This window comes from Varanus komodoensis, unplaced genomic scaffold (assembly GCF_004798865.1).
Source record: "Varanus komodoensis strain SLA01 unplaced genomic scaffold, ASM479886v1 scaffold36, whole genome shotgun sequence".
NCBI lineage: Eukaryota > Metazoa > Chordata > Lepidosauria > Squamata > Varanidae > Varanus > Varanus komodoensis.
In genome coordinates, this window is record NW_025335873.1 from 3957660 (window position 1) to 3976809 (window position 19150).

The window sequence follows — 19150 nt, forward strand, 5'->3', positions numbered from 1 at the left end:
GGGGGGGGCAGAGCGGCCGCCGCTGCGCGGGGCGCCACCCGGGTCGCCTGCACGCCCCCCCTGCCTCGGGGCGCAGGCGGGCGACGTGGCCCCGGCCCGGGGCCAGCGCCAGGCGTGCAGCTCGCTCGCTTCCGTTCCTCGGGTCGGGCCCTCTGGGGGCACGGATGCTGCGTTAGACCCCCAGGTGCGCAACTGTGCTTGGCAGCAATCCGAGCGAGTGTCGCTCCTCTCTGCCGTCCGCTCCGTCGCAGTCTAACAGAGCTGGGCTACTTGTGACCCTCTAGATATTTTGGCCTGCAACTCCCATCATTCCCCACCCTTGACTAAGCTAGTTCAGGCTGAAGGTACGAAGGTCACAAGCGATCCGCCCTTCCGCCCTTTGCTCTCCCTCACTCAGGGAGAGCAAAACACACGCACACACCAGCTAGCGCCGATGGAAGAAATACTCTGGATACGTGCCATGTTGCATGCTAAGTTCACTTAAATCATAGCGTTATCACGATGGCAGGAATAAAACGGAGTTTGCTTCTACGGCTCTGGTGCCAACCAAGAAACACATGTATTTGAAATAGCACCATTGTTTTCACAGGTGTGGATAACAGGTACTTAAAGCAATGCAATCTTTAAAAGGAGCATTTGTCAGTCTTGTACCTGCCCGGTCAGCCACCAGCTTGAAGAAGGATGCTGTGCTGAGCAGCCTTGCCGGGAAAGAATTCTGGCATTCCTTTCCCGGTGCTGATGATGAGCTGGATTGCCATTGGTTGTTGCCACTGGCTACCGCTCTGTGGCTTGAGCAATGCTGGTTCCACAGCAGAGGATCCATTCTGGCTGGAAGCCCCTTTGCCAGGTCTCAGGAAGAGAAAGGTCCATGCCAGCACCTTCAAGGGGGCTGAGCTTCTGTGGGGAAGGCAGGGCCCCCACCACCAAGCTGGGCCCCCTTCCTGAAGGGTGAGGAGCTGACGCCTGTCCTGACTGACCCATCAAGACGCGTTCTTGGGTGCCCTCTTCTGCCTAGGTCTTTGTGGGTGGGAAGACCCATTCTGGCACTGCCTCACCTTCCTGCGGTGATGCAGAGGGGAGGAAGGGCTTACCTGGATTCTGGATGCAGAGGAAGCTGTCCCTGGAACACCCCCATTGCCCAGAAATTGTGGTTCTCACCCTGGACAGACAACATCCATCTGCCTTCCCATTGTGTCGGAGGCGGCTTGAGAAAGTCCACAGAAACCTTTTTGAGGCTACTATTTCAGTGTGCTCTGGTTTTAAAAGCTAGTTAAAGCACCTCAATATTTTTAACTGGCTGACCTGCAGTTGGTATAAACTACAGCTCCCAGTGCATGTTTTGCATCTGGTTAAACAGGGTCACAGGTGAGAGGTGAGTTACTGACCGAGCAGACATCAAAGGAATGCCTGGTTGGATCCGATGCAGTAACATGGTCTCTGAAGATAATACAATGACCTGCCGACTCTTTGTTCTGCTTGTCCATCTTTACCAGAGGTGGGGATTCTGTGGCCTCCAGATATTCTTGGACCACAATGCCCCTCATCCGGCACCATCAGCCATGATGGCTGTGGCCAATGGGAGTTGGAATCCAGCCACATCTGCAGGATTACCAGTGCCTCACTGCTTGTCCACACACAAGAGATGCATGAGTGTGTACTATTTGCTCATGGAGTTCCGCTTCAGTGATGTGCACACCCATCCTGTCCTTACAACGACCCTGCAGGGTAGCTGAAGCTGAGAGAGAGCGAGCCCAAGGTGATCACAGGTTTTAATCCTGGGCATGTACTGGGCACTGTGCTCCTCACTTCCTCCCCACAGATGGAGGTTTGCACGTCATCTAAACCTGCGTCCTATGACTCATTTGCAAGAGAAGCAACCCCCAATCACCCCTGCCTTGTTGCGACATTTAAACATTAATGCTTACGCATGGCAAACTCTTTGCTCTACCAAGCAGGGTACGTGTGGTCTGCAGGAGTGCTGGATAGCAGATAATTAGGGAAATGCATGCACTGAGGATTAAAACTTGCTTCTCCGTGCAAAGTGGCTCAGTAAATTCCATGGCTGAACTGGGGCTGGAGTCTGTGTTTCTCCAGCACTAGCCCAAAAGGACTCCTGAACCCTACTGAATTTCACTGAATAGCTGAAAGAATTTAGCAGAGTCCTTCCTTTCAAGAACGTGGCTGTTCACAGAAGTTTCCCTGTGCCTTGGCTTGCAAGAGAAGTTTGTAATAACAAGGATGTGCTTCCAGAAGCCATCTAGAGAAGTCGCTCTTGAAAAAGAGCCCAGTGCCAAGGATTCAACTTCAGAACAAGATGGCTCACAGGGGAAAGGCTGTTCACACTGGAGCAGAGCGTGTTAAAAGTGTCTTGTTTTGGAGAAAACATGTAAAATGCAAAAGGATCTGGAAAAGCCTTTTTCTGAGATTTGTTCTCTAGGAGAGGACATTAAAAATGCATAGCTGGTGCCTTAGCTTGGGAAAAGGTTTTGTTCAAGGGCAAAGGGCTCTACCAAAGCCCTCTTCGCTCATCATTCAGGCTTAAGGGGAAGCTGCTCTTTTTTGCCTCTTTGGAAATCATGGTCAAGGCATAGGATGGAACAAAAGTTTCTGGAAATATCTCATTCACAATTCACATTCTAAAGACAAGGTACTAAGAAGTGCTTTGCCAGCATTCCAGCTTGAGAGGGAATGGCTAACATGAACATGTAAGACGTCTTGAGACAATTAGTGAAAGACGGGATAGAAATGTTAAATTAAATTAAATTAAGCAATAATTTGTAGGTGGGTTCCTGGGATTAGAAGGGGAATGCCCAGGGCTGCACGGGCCCAGGTTTGTTTCCCTCCCTTAGTAACCATAGCAAGGCTTTTAGGGTGCATCACATCAGATCACATCACATCAGCCTTGCCTTTTATTGAGTTGGCTGTTCTGGTCTAGATAAAGTGCTGATAGGAACTGGCATCAAGGCAGGCTCCCAGCCTCCTTCCCTCCCTGACCCTGTGGCATGTCCCTTTTTGCCTCCTTCAAGGGCAAGTTACAACCTTGCAAGATCAGCCGGTGTGGCTCTTTTTGTGCCAGCTGTGATGGGAAGAGGATGGGGGGCAGGCTCAACCTGTGGCATCCCAGCTCTGGAACTGCAGGCTCTTAGAACTGGAACTGGATAGTTTCATGTCCTCCCAGACAGTGCTTAAAGGCAGAGCTATTTTCTGTCAACGCCTTGTTCTAGCTGTCTACCTCAACTGCAGTCCCTGAAATTTGTTGGACTCCAACTCCCATTTTCCCTTACCATTGGCTGTACCATAGGCAACTATAGGTTAGCTTGGCCTCTGAACAGTACAAAACAAAAGCCACTTGTGAGCTTATGGCTAATGGGTTGGGATAAAAATAAATCAGTGCTGTTTGTATTGAAAATAAATGGGTAGGAATTGTCTATTCAGAAAGTCAGAGAGCCAGGGTGGTGTAGTGGTTAAGAGCATGGGACTGGGACTCAGACAATCCGGGTTCGAGTCCCCGCTCAGCCATGGAGCCAACTGGGTGACTTTGGGCCAGTCAGAGACACTCAGCCCAACCTACCTCACAGGGTTGTTGTTGTGGGGATAAGATGGAGGAGGAGCATGATGTAAGCTGCCTTGAGCCCTTTGGGGGAAAAGGCAGGATATAAATTGAATGAATGAATGAATGAATGAATCATACAAAAAAAAATCATGTTTCTTCTTTCGTTCCCTCCCATCCAGAAACAACAGCAAACCAATTTGTCAGACTGGTAAGAAGGATAATTCTGGCACCATCGAGGAAAACAGTTTGCTCTCCATTGAAAAGGTATGTTCTTCTGTCTTTAATGCAATGGCACTTTCTACCAAATCTATTGATTTTACTTCTATACCTCCGAGCTGCAGATTCTCACTGGGTGGTTTGCAAGCATTCTTAAAGAGGCCTGAGATACCATAAAAAACTTTTCCTACAATACCAAATTACAAAAACCAGTTCAAAAACATTTTTCCACAATGCCAAATTACAAACAGCATTTCAAAACGGTTAAAACAGTTGTATTTAGAGCAGAATTAGGCCTATTAGAAGAACCGAACAGGGGCATCCCATTAAGTCCTTACATAACGTTAAACACCTCAACACGGGGGGCTGTCTTGATCTGGCACTGAGAGGATGACAAAGTTGGTACCAGGTGGGCATCATGGTTGACAGGCCGCCACTGAAAAGACCTTGAACCATTCTTTGGAGCTGGCACTCAGGAAAGCCTCAGATCGCTTGTAGTGTACCGGGGATTTGTGGTTGGCAGGAAATAGGTCTGGGTTTCAGAAGATGTATTTGGTCTGCCAATATAGTTTGCTAGAAATTCTCAGTTTCTATACACACAGCAGTGGCAGTCAGTTCTGAAACACTGTGTGTGTACATACTTGTACACACAGCAATGACAGCAAGACCATAGTGCGATACCCAATTCATTTGACCAGGGTGACTGCAATTAAGGCATGGATTCCCAGTTTCATGCTCCTTTGCCTTGTGACTTTTGGGGGCATTGAGTCAACTGGTTAGATCCATTGACCTTTAATTAATTAATTTTAAAAAGCCCTCTAGCTGCCTGAAATGCATCCTTGCATCGTTCAGTCAGAAATCCAACCCTCCCAGCAAAGACATCTTTGCATTTTGGTTTAAAGAGCGGACTCCAAACATAGCTGGCTGAGAAAAAGCATTCTTACCCTGCTCAATGGTTTTCCTTTGACTTCCCCTACAATGATCCATCAGAAAGAAGAGTAAAACTCAAAAGTCACAGTTGACCTCATTCGCTTCCTGGAGTAAGGAGGATCCATCAGAAACCCCGGCATCTCGGCCAGTGAGGCCACTGCTTCCACATCAAAAAGCTACATGATGCTGGATGCATCTTCTGCCACAGTCAATGGTCCTGCTGGTTGGGAATTCTGGGAGCCGCAGTCCTAATCGTTCTGATGGGCACCAGGTTGGGGAAGGCTGATGGATCAGATTGCTTAAAGAACATTGAAGGGGTATAAATAAGAAGGGTCGTCATGCGAGCATCAAGGAAGGATGCTCTGAACTTTTGGAAAAAGCGTGTGGCACAGCCCTCCTGGAGTTGGGTAACCATAGAAGGAAAGTGTGTGTGAATGGACTGCGATTGGTTGTTTTCCCAAGTTACACATTCTCTGTCTATGGAAAGCCAACATGGCAGGAAAGCAAGTACTGATCATTTCCTCTGTAGCTCATATCCTGCCTTTTCAGAACATGCAGGCAAACTGCACATGTGAAGACCCTGTTCGGAAGGTCGGTTGAGTTTGTGGGGGTCAGGCATAGGGCCCGGGGCATCTCTCCACTCTTCCCCCTTCCCCTGTCCTATTCATGCATTCAACACATGCAGATGTGTTGTTTGCAAAGAGCTCTTGACATCCTAGTTCTCTAGGAACGGGGAGCTTTGGCCACAGGGAACCAGTCCGCACCATGCCTCTCGCGTTACCCAGAGGTAATTAGTGAGAGCTGCAAACACTTGTGTGTTTTCCACCTCACTTAAGAAATGGGATGTAGCACTGCATTTGCTGTCATTTTCCTCTCAAAATATAAACAAGGTTCTAAACAGATTGGAAAACATCTTCCCTTTATAAGTTACAGACTTACCTTTGGGAAACACAAACACACATGATCTGGTTAGAACCCCCTGACTTTTACTTGCTGGACTTGTGTGTGTGTGTGTGTGTGTTCCCCGCTTTTTGATGGAGTGGATTCAACATTTCTTTTCTGTTCTGTTTCCAAGCAATAGTCAAGTTCCATACCTTTCCAGAAGCTCTTACACATATTAGAACTGAATGCCTTTTTAGCTTGAAAATTACATACATCTAAGAACACCCAGTCCCCAGTTAAGGTCATCATAAACAGCCCACATTGTGTATTAAAATGGATTGCGTAGGTGTGGTAGCAATCCATTTGTGTCCTTGGGGTGCAGATGAGTTTTGCTTTACTGGAAGTCATTAATGTTTCAAAGAATAAAGCAATTTGTTGTCTGTCAAAGTCCAGTTCCTTTGAGGTTATTCTGGACTGAGGAGAGAGAAATAAAAGCAAAGTAACTGCCAAAGAACAATTTGCAATAAAGTTTGCTGGATCAGACCAAAGGACAACTTGCAACCTGCCAGATATTGCTGGACTACAATTCCCATCAACTCTGGCCAACATAGCCGGTGGAATTCTGACAACATCTGTAGGGTCACACGCTCCCATAGATGCTTCTGGGAAGCTCAGACAGAGCACACAGGAGACTGTCCTCCTTTGTCATTTCCCCAGCAAGTAGTTATCAAATGTAGACTGCCCCTGAAGATGGAGGCTCCATTCAGTCACCACGACCAATGTCATTTCCTCTTCATAAATCAGCACAATAGCTGAACAAGTTTCAAAACAAAACACCAATAGATGTGCAGGGCCAAATTCTCGGTGGATTCTGTTTCTGCAGGTTTTCAGCAAAAGCTGACCCCATCAGCTGTTACCTGTGACCTCACAGAGTCACCTCAAAAAGTTTTTAAAACCTTTCCAATTAAAAAGAAATGAATAAAGCAAAGGACAGCTATTTGAACAGAGGTGCGATAAGTTAAAGAAATGCTTTTAAAATTGCCGGCTTGAAGCATTTGGGGAGGAATGGGGCACAGGTGGCTCCCCAGACGTTGTGGGGCTTCAACCTGGCTGGTGCTGCCGAGGGCTGTAATTCTACAGCACCTGGAGGGCCACCTGTCCCCCCATGTGTGCTCAGGAGTGGCAAAGTTGCCTGACCCAACATCTGTCTTGATAGAGGTCTATTTGTGGATTCTTCTATGCCGACCCCCCCTTAAATGTTACGCTGTTTTTCACTCTTGCAAGCTAAGAAAATCCAACCAGTCCAGCATTCACAGTACAATTCTAGGTGTTTCAACTCAGACATAAGCCCCAGTCTTTCAGTGAGGCTTACTCCTGGGTAATAGGATCACAGGGACTGCAGGTGGCGCAGTGGTTTAAACCGCTGTGCTGCTGGGCTGGTGGATCGAAAGGTCGCCGGTTCGAATCTGCACAACGGGGTGAGTTCCCATTGCTTCATCCCAGTTCCTGCCAACCTTGCAGTTCGAAAGCATCCAAAGGCGAGTAGATGAGAAGGTGCCACTTCGGTGGGCAGGTAACAGCGTTCCGTGCCCCTCCGTGTTTAGTCACGCCGGCCACATGACCACGGAGACTGACTGCGGACAAGCGCTGGCTCCCTCGGCCAGGAAACAGAGAGGAGCAGCGCCCCCTAGAGTCAGGCATGACTTGCCTTCAATGTCATGGGGAAACCTTTACCTTTATTATTATTATTTATTATATTATTATTATTATTATAACATAATTTCCAATGGTAGTCAGCCACAATAACATACCTGTACTGGAAGTTCCAGTTACCAATATAATTAAGCACTCCTGGCAATCAGGAAGTGCAATTAAATGTCTCAGCTGAGTAGAGCTGAGTTGAGAAAGGAGTGAAAAGTGCCTTCTTGTGCACTTTCTCCTAATTCGTGCATTTCTGTATGCAGTTTTGCCTCAGAGACACCTTTCTGCATGCATTATTATTACGGCTCATTAACACTGAACATGTGCATTTTTGAGCTCATGCTCTGATTTTTGCGCACATGGCGAAATCTGGGGCATGCACACTTGGCAGGCAAACACAGTCACTGCCGTGTTCACTTCCAGGTTTTTAGCAACGCTGCCATAAACAAGGAGATTTCGGAACTCGCGGTACATTGCAGGGTCCCTGGATGCAGCTGGACAGGCGCTATGAAGAATTTGGAAGTAAGTGAGAAGGCTTGCTTGCCACGGGCTACCTAACCGGGTGGCTAGAGACTTACTGCACCACCAGTTGGGCAACGGAGGCTTCCCCCTCTCTCAGAGCCCCTGTTACGATCCGGCGGGGTGACCACTAGTGAAATTCTGGCTGGAGGGGGAACGGATAAAGATCACCTCCTTGCATGAAGACATGCCGATAAAAACGGGAATTTCCGAGTAGAATAAAGATGCAGATGCTGGGTATGTGTTTAAACTACTTTGCAAATTATTAATTTGAGCTTTGTAGTGTGTTTAATTGAAGAACATGTTCTACGCCATGTTTTTGCTGGATGGGCTTTGATGCATGATAGTTTGTAGAATTCTGGAGAGATTTTGCATTTTCGGAGGGCCACATAGGCTCTGTGCTCTAGCACTGAATTTCATGGAGAAAGCCGGACTAGCTGGCCTGCAAAGCTCCCTCCAGGTGTAGACTTTTTTATTTGGCTGACTTAATAGCATTGTGTCCACTCATCCCATTTAACTTCCAGGATCACCAGAGTGAATGCGAATACGCTCTGATCCCTTGCCACATCTGCGGGCACGTTGCGATGAGGAAAACACTTGTGGAACATTTGCAGACCGGCTGCCTGAATTCCACCCCATGCTCCAATTCGAACCAGAAAGCCCTTGTTAACAAGCAGCAAGTATGACATCTTTGTTCCTTTGCCTCTTGCATGTTTACATTAATTAATTAGCATCCTTGTGGCGGTTGTTACAGGCTGTCAAGTCATCTCGGACTTACGGTGACCCTATCTATGGATGCTCTCCAAAATTTCCTGCCTTTTACAAGCCCGCTAAGTGCTTGAAAATTCAATGCTCCTCTTTGGTCTTCCTCCTCTCCTGCCTTCCATTTCCCCTAGAGGATTGTCTTCTCCAGGGAGTCTTGCCTCTCAGGAAGTGCCCGAAGTAAGACAGCCTCCGTGTTGTCCCTTTGGCTCCTAGGGCAAGTTCTGGCTTGCTTGGATCTACATAGGACCCACTGGTTCGTCTTTCCGCCGGTCCAGATTATTCTCAAAGCTCTCTGCCAGCACCATGTTTTGAATGTCCAAGCCCATTATAGGAGCAATGTTTCCTTCTTGTTCCCTAAAGATGCTGTTCAGGTGAATAACAGTTTCTCCTCCTCGCCGATTTTGGGTTCCTCCTCTTTTCTCCCTTCCACATTGCCAGTGTACTCCTGTGCTTCTGCACGCACTCTTCACTTGGCATCCTTTCGGGGATGCATCTTGCTAACACTCAAGAGCACACAAGCACCACGTCAAACACTGCAAATGAAGAGGGGACTTGGGTGTTACAACAAGCAGAAGTCTGGGAGCACCTAGGCAACAAGCGGGAATTCGCATAACGTCAATTGCAGTTGGATTTCTGTGCCTCTGCCCTGTGGCCTGTACAATTGTTTCTGAGTCATAAAGATCCTGTAGACTTGCAGATTTTATTTTGCTGCTTTTTGGGTGGGGGGAGTTACTAAAATGCTCCAGTGCACAACAGTGGCTTTGCAAATGAATGGAATCCTCATAAAAAAAAAACGTCCAGTTTGGTTGATTGAGTACACGGCCACATGAAAAGCACCCAGGCATCTTTCAGCAACAAGGAGCTGCAGACAGGTCAGAGAGACCGTGAAGGAGGCACAGCCGATCTTTGCCCTGTATCCACCCAAGTCTGCCAGCCCTGAGGAGCCCGGTCATCGATCTGTTTGTCCGTGCAGGCTTGCAGCTTTGCAGAGTCCTTCCACAAGGCTGCCATGGCCACGAATGCCTTTGCTTCGGTTCTGCAGTGTTTTATCACACAACACCCTCATGGGGTGGACCCAGGCACCCAGTGCCCGGTTGCTGGGCACTAGGCAACGCATCTGCAGCCTGGCCAACTTGTCTGTGATTGCAGAGGTCATGGAATAATGGAAAATTAACAGCAAATGCCTCATACGTACATACACGTGTGTGTGTGTGTGTGTGTGGCAGCCTAGGCTGGCATGTGAGCCTTCCTGCTGGCTGTGTGCCTGAGCTTTTAACTGCCGCCTGACACAGAATCATTTAGCAGGTCTCTCCATGCCAATAAAAGCTTCACTTTCTAAAGTTCTGTGTTTTTGTCAGGATGTTATAAGAGCCACTGGAGCAAACCCAGTTCTCTTTTTTTTAAGGTAGCGCGTAACCGTCTGCCCACCAATGTCTAACAACTTATTTTAATTTTGAAAATCCACCGAAAGTTCATCCATTGTGGATCTTTCAGAAAGAAGCTCTGGAAAGCACACAGGGATGAACAAAAGTTGCACAACTTGGAATGCTGTAGAAGCTGGAACTTTGGGTTGTATGTCGCCCAGAGAGCCCTGAAGGGAGCGATTTATAAATAAAAAATAAAATAAAATAAATTAAAAAGGAGGAGGCCTGCAGGATCAGACCCAGGGCCTAACTGTTTGCGAAGGGTCAACTAATATCCATGGGAAGTCCACAAGCAGGACAAGAGTGTGGCAGCCCCTTCCTTTTGTGTCCCCCAAAAACTAGGGCACACAACTCCAAAAAATCCGACAATCTCCCAGGCAATCCTGGGAGGCCATAGAGTGCAGTCTAAAGCTTGTACTCCAATTCTACAACCATCACAATTCAAATATATTGTGGTATTTGCTATTCAGGCGGAGGACTGGAGATCTTAACTTTAGGAAGCTAAAGGAAGGTAATGCATGAACACTTGCATGTGGGTTTTAAAGGTTTCTTTAAAAAAAAATTAGCAATTAAAAAAATTAAAACAATCTCCCCCAAAGTCAAAGTAGGACTAGGTAAGAATCTATGAGGTACTAGCACTGGGGAAGAGGGATATCTGCCTTGCTAAAAGGGGACAGCTCAAACTCATTGAATAACATAATATGTTAACATCTGTATTTTTAAAACCCTTTTGCCAATCTTCTCCTGAACAGAATCTTTCCATGAGTTCCAGTGAAGGAGGGTGCCAATTTTCTGTGATTGGATGCCGGTTCAAGGTAACGTCGCTGTCTGAACCCGCTATAAAACTTTTAGGGGAAGGCAGGGTGAATTTTGTGGAGGTATATATAATACTATCTGTTTGTTTGTTTGTTTGTTTGTTTGTTTGTCTAGCAATTGCTGTATACTGCTTCCCAGGGTAAAATTACACCCTAGCATTAAAAATCACAGTTCAAAGTACATACATGATTTAACACTAAAACACTGCAACTCTCAACATGTGCTAACTCCAAAGAAACCTTCTACTTAAGGAATAATAATAATTAATGATAATGATGACGGCAAAGTCCATTTGTATACTGCCCCACAGCCGTCCTTGGGGCTGTTCACAACAATATTAACCCCTGCTAAACCAGGAAACGAATAGATTCTCGGCTAATTTTAAAGGCATCGTATTTTATGCCTCCCAAATCACAGGGGTGAATGTTCCAGTGGGCAGGGGACAGAAGGAGATGTTATTGGCAACCTTGACTTGGGTGCAGTAAGCCAACTTGACCCCTTGGACGCTCTTAGGGGCCAGCTGGGTACATTAAAGAGATCAATCCCTCAGGTTCCTTGCAAGGGATATAAAGTGTGGTGTGCTGGTTAAGGGCTTGGGAAGGGCACTCAGGCCACCCGGGTTCTAGTCCCCATGCAGCCATGGAGTAAGCAGTTGGCTTTGGGCCAGTCAGACTCTCAGCCCAACCTACCTCACAGGGTTGTTGTTGTGGGGATAAAACTGTGAGCGGCAGGAGGAGAATGGTGTAGGCCGCTTTGAGTTCGTAAAAAAAAAGTGGGATACAAATCTAATAAGAATGCAACGGAATAACAATGCCTAGTAACATCCCCACAGAATGATGCGGTCACTCTGGGGTGGGCATATCCACAGCACTCTGTTCTCCTCCTTCAGCAGCAGAGGTGGTGGTGCCCCTCCAAGCAGAGCTGGGGGCCGTCCTTGTGATTTCCCACAACACCCCAGAGTGCCTGTTGAAGTGTCAGGCCACAGTGCTGTGGGAAATCGGCCCGGCTGGCTGGTGCAGAGGCTGCAGTTGCAGGGCAGTCCTTAGTGCGGGTGTTCTTGGGCCATCCCTGGGTCCTGGCTTCCCATATCTGTGGGGTCTTGTCTCTTCCCAACAGGGGAATGCGGAAGACAGAAAAGAGCACGAGAGGAACGCGGCCAGAATGCACCTACTGCTCTTACTTCAGCACCAGCTGAGGGCGAGCAGCGGTGCCTGCGCCCGTTTCGCCGACTCCGAGGTGTCGACGGGGCTCTTCCAGGGAGCCCTGGAAATGGACAGCTTCTCTGGGCAGCCCGGGGGTGGAGAGGCAGCCCGCGGAAACTCCCTCTCCGGGAGAACGACCCGGGTCTGCTTGCTGCAGAGCAAGCTGGAGGTGTGCGAAGGCATTGCGTCCGTGCTGAGCAAGGAGTTGGCCACCTCTTGCCAGAGAATCCAGGACCACAGGGGAGTTGACCAGGATATGATCTGTGCCTTGGAGCTGAAGGTAAAGGGCCACGGGGGTCGTGGGTTCAAGGGCAGTGGTGGAACAGGGGAATTGAATGCTGGAGGCTAGCTTACTCTTCCATGGCATTTGTACCCTGGTCTTTTTTTCAAGGAAATCGGGGTGGCTTATTTGGCCTTCTTCCTTTTAATTTATCCCCGCAACAACCCTGTGAGGTAGCTTCGGCTGAGCAGGCCCAAAGTCACCCACTGAGCTTCAGGGCCGAGCTGGGGCTGGAACCCAGATTTCCCGGATCCCAGTCCAGCACGCCAATCACCGTGCTCACATGGGTTTGACCTCGCCGTTTGGGTGCCGCCACTGAGGAGACCCTGCCGGACCTCAGGTGATAGGAAGCTCTCTGCAGAATAAGAGACAGGCAGGCCCACACGTCCCCAAGTCCTGAGCCAGGAAGGGCACTGAAAGTTCAACAAACCACTCTGAATGGAGCCCGTTGCATGGCTGGCCCAGCAAACAATCACACAGCGCCCTGGTTGGGTTTGCCCAGAGGGAGCCCTGTTCCGCCCCACCTGCCATTTCTGTCCCCACAATTACTGTCTCATCTGAAATGCATGGGCACCCGAGGATGGCCTTCTGCCAAGCAAGCTGCAGGGCCTGAGCTGTTCTTCCTGGGTCCTGGGGAGAACACAAGCAGGCCTTCGCCTGTAGATCCCTCCTTAGCCTCTCCTGCCCCACAGCCTCTATCAACACCCCTGCAACACTTCCTGTCCCCAAGATCGCCGATCTCCAGCGATGCCTCGCGCAGAAGGATGCAGCCCTGGTCAGACTCGAGGAGCAACTGCGCTCGACCGAGCACGCATCCTACGACGGCACCTTTCTGTGGAAGATCACGGAGGTGCACCAGAAATTCTACGAAGCCGCGTGTGGGAAGGTGTGCAGCTTCCACTCTCCAGGTAAGAGAGACCAACCTCGCTTGGCTTCCGCCGTTCTCCTGACAGTGAACTCGAAGGCCCCCATACTGGAATAAAATCCGTCGAGGCAAGAGCAGCGGTCTCTGTGCTTTAGCCCAAAAAGAAGGATGTGCCTTGTTGCTGTCCCCAACCCCGATGCCGGGGAAGCCCAACGGGGACCAGTTGATACCCAGCGCTCCTCATTAACTTTGCATCCTGAGTCACTCGCCTTGGCGTGCCCAATTGCTTGAAAACCCCAAGCCCGTGCTGACCCTCCCATGTGTGGCCCTCTTGCAGCTATGCCACCTTTTTAATAGACTGCATTTGCGATTCGTGGCTTTTGCACACATTATAAGCAAGATTTAAAATTGGACACTGAGGCTGTCATATCAAAATATTCTAATATATTCATTAAACCGATTCTCGGTGCAATCCAGTCCAGGTCTGCTTGGAAGGAAGTCCCACTGCGTTCAGTGGGGCTCATTCCCAGGTGAGTGGATGCAACCTGTTATGGATGGGGAATGGATGGACTCCCTGGTTCCTGAACCACTTCCTGGAGATGACATTTTCAAATCACGGCACAGTAACATCCATCCATCCATCCCTCCCTTTCCATCCAGACCTACAGGAAATGTCTGAATTCTAGCTAACCGCTCACCTCCCGGTCCTCCTCATTTTCAGCCTTCTACACTTCCCGATACGGTTACAAACTCTGCATGAAGATCTTCCTGAACGGAGAGGGGAGAGCCACGGGGACACACGTCTCGCTCTTCATTGCCCTCCTCAGGGGAGGCTACGACGCGCTGCTGCAGTGGCCCTTCCCACACAAGGTAACCGGGGAGGGCAGCACGCCTCTCTCCCCAATCCTATTTGCAGCATCTCCTTGCCCACCCTTACAGCTTGGGTGCAGGACAAGAGTGTTCCTGCCCATGATCGCCAGGCATGGTGTAGCCCAGGGGTCGGCAACCCGCGGCTCCGGAGCCGCACGTGGCTCTTGAATCCCCCTGCCGCGGCTCCGTCGCTCAAAACACCCACGCACCACCGGCACAGCCACTGATCTGTGCCAAGGGCTAGCTAGTTAAGTCGATCAGCTAGTTAGTTAAATCACTACATTCCTCTGCTAAACAAGCTTCCTGCAGGCTCTCATGTTACACCAACAAAGAAACAAAGCTGCTGAAAAGATTCTCTTTGTCCCAATGTCATCTCCTTCATCTGAATGTTAAAAGCTGAGCTTGGGACCTGTCACAATTCACAGCACTTGACTGTTTAGCTGCTAATCAGTCACTAAACACACCTATATGGCTGATCTGGGACCCGCACTGAGCTCCCCCTGCCCCCCCAGGCCAACCATGGATAAATCGAAGAAAAGAATAGTTTCTGAAGAAAACCAAACTGTTTAATGATACATGGGTAGATTCATTTGCTGTTACTGCTGACGAACTTATGGGGTTTGCTGTTTAATGCATGCAGCCCTTTAGCACTGACTTTGACTCTTCAGGAAGCTGTTCTCCTATTCAAAATATATGAAAGGAGTCCTACTAGGTTATAATGTACGATTAAAAATAACTTTTTAGTGACTGAACAAGAGCTGCAGCTAAATCATAATGAAGATATACATAGCATAAAGGTAAAAAACGATATATGCCGTGTTATCTTCATTTTAGATGTCAAAAGGGGTTTGTGGCTCCTGGTGTTTTCTTTTGTGCGGGAAACAGGTCCAAATGGCTCTTTGAGGGTTAAAGGTTGCCGACCCCTGGTGCAGCCAAATGAACATGCGTTCTCCAGTAGGACAACCTCTTTAATCCCTGCAGTATTTAGAAAAAGGAACCGAAAAAGGTCATAGCCTGTGACCTTGGAGAACTGAACTGGTAGGGCAGGTGGGTGCTGGCCTCATCCAGTGCAGGAGCACAGCTTTGGGACTGGGTCCATAGCCCCCCGGTTGAGCTCTTGCGAGCCACGTGGAGAAGCCTGCAGTTCAAAGCCAAGTCACCAGGTTGGGAAAGACCCCTCCCGAGTTGAGTGGTGTTGTGGGCCATGTCTGGCCCTGGACGGATGGCCCTTGTGTGTGTGTGTGTGTGGGGGGGGGTCCTTGTTATTACGAATAGATGGAGATGCTTATTCTTCCATTTACTTCGGAACATAACGAGACAGGCTTGTTGCATTGGTCCCCCCCCTCGTGCTGCCTGCTCTGTGGAACCACGGACTTCTCCCCCACTCCCAGATTCCTGCCTTCACAGCACCAGTAGCTGGGATCTAGAAGAGTGGCACCTTGGAGGATGGACCACATCCTTTTGTGTCCCCCCATGGCCAACGTTTTGTGCTCCCTTTGGTGCCGCGGGGCTGAATTTTGGACCGCTTTCACGGGGTTGGAAAGGACACGTCCAGGGCTGAAGAGCCAGTACTGCAGTGTCCCCTTGGGCAAACGCAAGCCCAAAGTTTGTGTCCCATGTTCAGTTCCAACCATTTCTCAAGGTAGCCTCATGGTCCAGGGCCGGCAAATGCCTTCTTCCTGATTTTTGAGAGCTCCAGCCCGGTGGAAGGCCAGTAAGATTCTCTGCCTTGACAGTTTGCTTCTTGGATGATCCATTCCAAAAGGAGAGGGGATTTTTCTCCACCTGCCCCTACGTCCCCCGTGCCCCCCCCCCAGCTCCCTTGTGGGAATGTATTCAAAACGGGTCTGATTCTGTCGTCACACTGAAGAGCCTACTCATCTCTTGTTTTCCCATCTGCTGACCTTGAGATGTGGGAAATGCTCCTTTGGCTTGATAAATGGGCAGCGCATGTGCTTATTAAAGATAAGTGAAAACCAAAACATGCACACAGAGGAGGAGGGTGTTTGGGTGTTTGGGTTGGGTTTTGTTTTGCAGCTTGGATCAAGTTCATTTCCCCCCAAAAGCTAGCCTGTTCCCCCCCCCCCTCTCCCATTATCCTCCCCCCCCCCCCCCCCCCGCTCCTCCCAGATCACCTTGATGTTGCTCAGCCAGAATCCCAGAGAGCACCTCCTCAACACCATCCACCCGGAGGCAACATCCAAGGCTTTTCAGAGGCCCACGACCGAGACGAACGAAGCTTGTGGCTTCCCGTGGTTTGTTTCTTTGACCAAACTGCAGTCGCCTACATATGCATATATCAGAGAGGGTGCTCTTTTCCTCAAGTGCATCATAGAAGACAGCTCATGAGCCCTCCTTTCACAGGGGGTTTGCAACGGGGGCCTGTGCAGCGAAAGCCTCTCACGAGCTGGCGGGCTGATTTGCGGCGGTGGAAGGACAAAGTGGCTCATTGCAGCTACAACTCGTCTGAGCAGGGTGCAGCTGCAGCGGGGAACAGGGCTTGCCGGGCTGCAGAGCAAAAGATGGGGGTGCCGCTCAGCTCCTGCCTCCAGCCTCCCCCTCCAAGCCAGCGTGTGTGTTGTGTTCGTGCCATTGTGATGTTTTGCTTCACTGCAGAGGAAAAGAAAGGGAAGCCAAGACTGGCTCAGCGAACTGTGAATATTTTCTTTCTATGCATGTATATTTTTGTGCATACTGGGAGTGTCAAGTTGTGGGCCAGGGAACCCCACGCCAATTTTGGATGCACATTTAGAGGAGGACACAGAATGTCAACCCCGAGCCAGCCTGCACAGCTTTTGGGGGCCTAGCATGAGGGACAATAGTGGGAATTCCTCATCTGGCATTTGCCACCTGCAGGATTTTGCTCTTAGAACCCATTTCCTTGGGCCTTCTAAGTGGCCATGGGTTCGTTTTTAGGAATAGAAAGAAGACAAGTAGAGGGAGGCAGGATGGGGGCATCCAGAATGATGTCTGGTGTGGAAGCAGTGGAAAGGAAATCATTTCTCTCTCTCCCTCCTAATACTAGAAGGAAGGAAGCTCCTCTTTCCACAGTGCCTGCTTCACGCTGCAGTTTGCTCCCGGGAGAAGCCACGATGGGCCCCCAGTTTGGAAAGCTTTAAAACTGGGTCGGGCAAGTCCATGGAGAAGGCGGCAATCTATCAATGGCTCCGAGTCCTGATGGCTGCATGGGACTCAAGACGTAGCATGCCTCAGTGTCCCTGTTGTTGGGAAACAGAAAAGGGGACCTAATGTGCTGCCAAGTTCTGTTTGTGGGCTTCCCACAAGCAGCTGGGTGGCCACTGAGCAAATGGAGTGCTGGACTAGATGGCCCCTTGGCTGCATCCGGCAGGGATCACCGTAAGAGCTCAAGAAGAGCTGGTAGAGTCAGGGCCCTGTGAGCGGGGATTTCCGGGAGTCTCCATGCCATGCCAGGAGCTTTTGGTTCTGGGGCAGGGAAAACTGATAGAGCCCCGGGAAGGAATGCCGTAATCAGGCAAGGAAGTGGGTGTGTACTGGATTCAAGAATACCAGTGGCTTGACCATTCTGATTGGGTCGCAGTCATCAAATCCATGTTTTCTTCTGTTTTTACAGACGGGGTCTTCTGCCATCTTCTGTATTTTGCAGATGTGGAAGCTAAGCTGCCACTGCTGCTGCTTGCTTTTAGTTCTGTAATTTTAGGATTGCAATATATGGAATTGCCAGGCAAAGTACTTGCTTTGCTGTATTGGGTATAAAACCCAGTTTAGGTGGGATTATACTCCACTCAGTACTGTTACCCACGTGGTAATTATAGAGCCAGTGTGGTGTGGTGGTTAAGAGCGTGGGATTGGGACTCAGGTGATCTGGGTTCAAGTCCCTGCTCAGCCATGGAGCCCACTGGGTGACTTGGGCCAGTGGCAGACTCTTGGATCAGCCTACCTCACAGGGGTGTTGTGGTGGGGATAAGACTGAAGGCGGCAGCAGGAGAATGAAGTATTTAAAGAAGAAAAAGGTAGGATGCAAATCTAATAAATAAGTAAATAAAATTGTGCTTTTAAGGAGATATTGATTTATGTAAGCAATAGCCCCCCCTCCGTAGCCGCCACCCCTTTAATCCATTGGTCCAGTAGTACAGATATTCCAGGTGTACTGATTTTTGTGAGGCTTGTACTTGTTCAGATTGTGGTTATTATAACAATTATTAACATTAATTTATATTCTGCCTATTGCCAGTGCTATGTCTCAAAGTGGCTTACAACATCAAAATATCGTATGGTTAAAGCATCAATCCATTTTAAGGACCTTAGGATTAAGATATAACCATCTTTGAAAATGGTTATATACTTTTATGGTGAGTTTTAGAAATGGAGGCACTTCCATAAGACTTTGGGGTGGGCGGGATAGGCTTGGTGTGAAATAAATGTGTAATTGTGGCTCATACACAGTAGTGAGAAGAATTTTTATTCAGGCCCTTCGTGATTGGATAGAAGAGACTTTCCATTTATTTTTAGGGCAAGGTTCACTAAACGTTTTTCTAAATTAAAAGGGTAGCATAAATGTCAAAAATAATCTTATTTTTAAGAGCATGTGTTCTGATCTAAATCAGCCCCTGTCTTCTGGATTTGTGCTGAAATGGCTACTTAGATGTATCATTAAAGACTATCATTGAAACTTGTTTGCTACAGAACAGTTTTGCCCGCAATAGATTCTTCTGGGAAACTGAAAGTATTTGGCATTTGCATCTTGTTACGTTGTTTTCCTCTGTCTTTCATTATTTACTGTACGTAACTACTGAGTGTAGAAACAGGTTTGCCCCCTGTGTTGATAAGGACTCTTGTTTGATCCTATTTGATGTGTCTTAGTATATAAACGGCCTTAAATTGCAAAAGATTTTGCATAACTTGGCACAGTCATCAATTCAAAGGCAGGCTGCAGCCAAGGCATTCAAAAAAGATTTGAGACTTGGAAGGAAGGCATTAGAAAAGCTAATCAAATCTTGACCAAGGCCAAGATTATCCACACTGTCATATTTTCGATCACGGTGAAAGCTGGACAGTTTGCCTCGAATCTGAGTCGGGCAAGAGTGCAGAAAACCACCCAAAGCACATTTCTGTGCAATGACATTAACTGGGGATGGATTGGATTTA

At 48.7% G+C, this 19150-nt stretch overlaps 1 protein-coding gene across 1 annotated transcript; it reads left to right on the top strand.

Annotated features, from left to right (window-relative positions):
* Window positions 1-1927: 1927 nt before the first annotated feature.
* On the top strand, window positions 1928-18728 carry TRAF1 (TNF receptor associated factor 1). The gene is made up of 9 exons (XM_044439714.1): window positions 1928-1956; window positions 3733-3817; window positions 7706-7804; window positions 8326-8481; window positions 10743-10805; window positions 11923-12288; window positions 13019-13196; window positions 13875-14023; window positions 16154-18728. Exons 1-9 carry the CDS (start codon window positions 1928-1930, stop codon window positions 16370-16372), a joined length of 1344 nt encoding a protein of 447 aa, XP_044295649.1. The 3' UTR covers window positions 16373-18728.
* Window positions 18729-19150: the final 422 nt, after the last annotated feature.

Excerpts from the sequence above, each read along its gene's own strand:
- TRAF1 (XM_044439714.1), top strand. The coding sequence starts at position 1,928 with ATGGCAAACTCTTTGCTCTACCAAGCAGG. Across the intron at positions 1,957-3,732 it reads TCTTTGCTCTACCAAGCAGG|AAACAACAGCAAACCAATTT; the intron begins GTACGTGTGGTC and ends CCTCCCATCCAG. Across the intron at positions 3,818-7,705 it reads GTTTGCTCTCCATTGAAAAG|GTTTTTAGCAACGCTGCCAT; the intron begins GTATGTTCTTCT and ends GTTCACTTCCAG.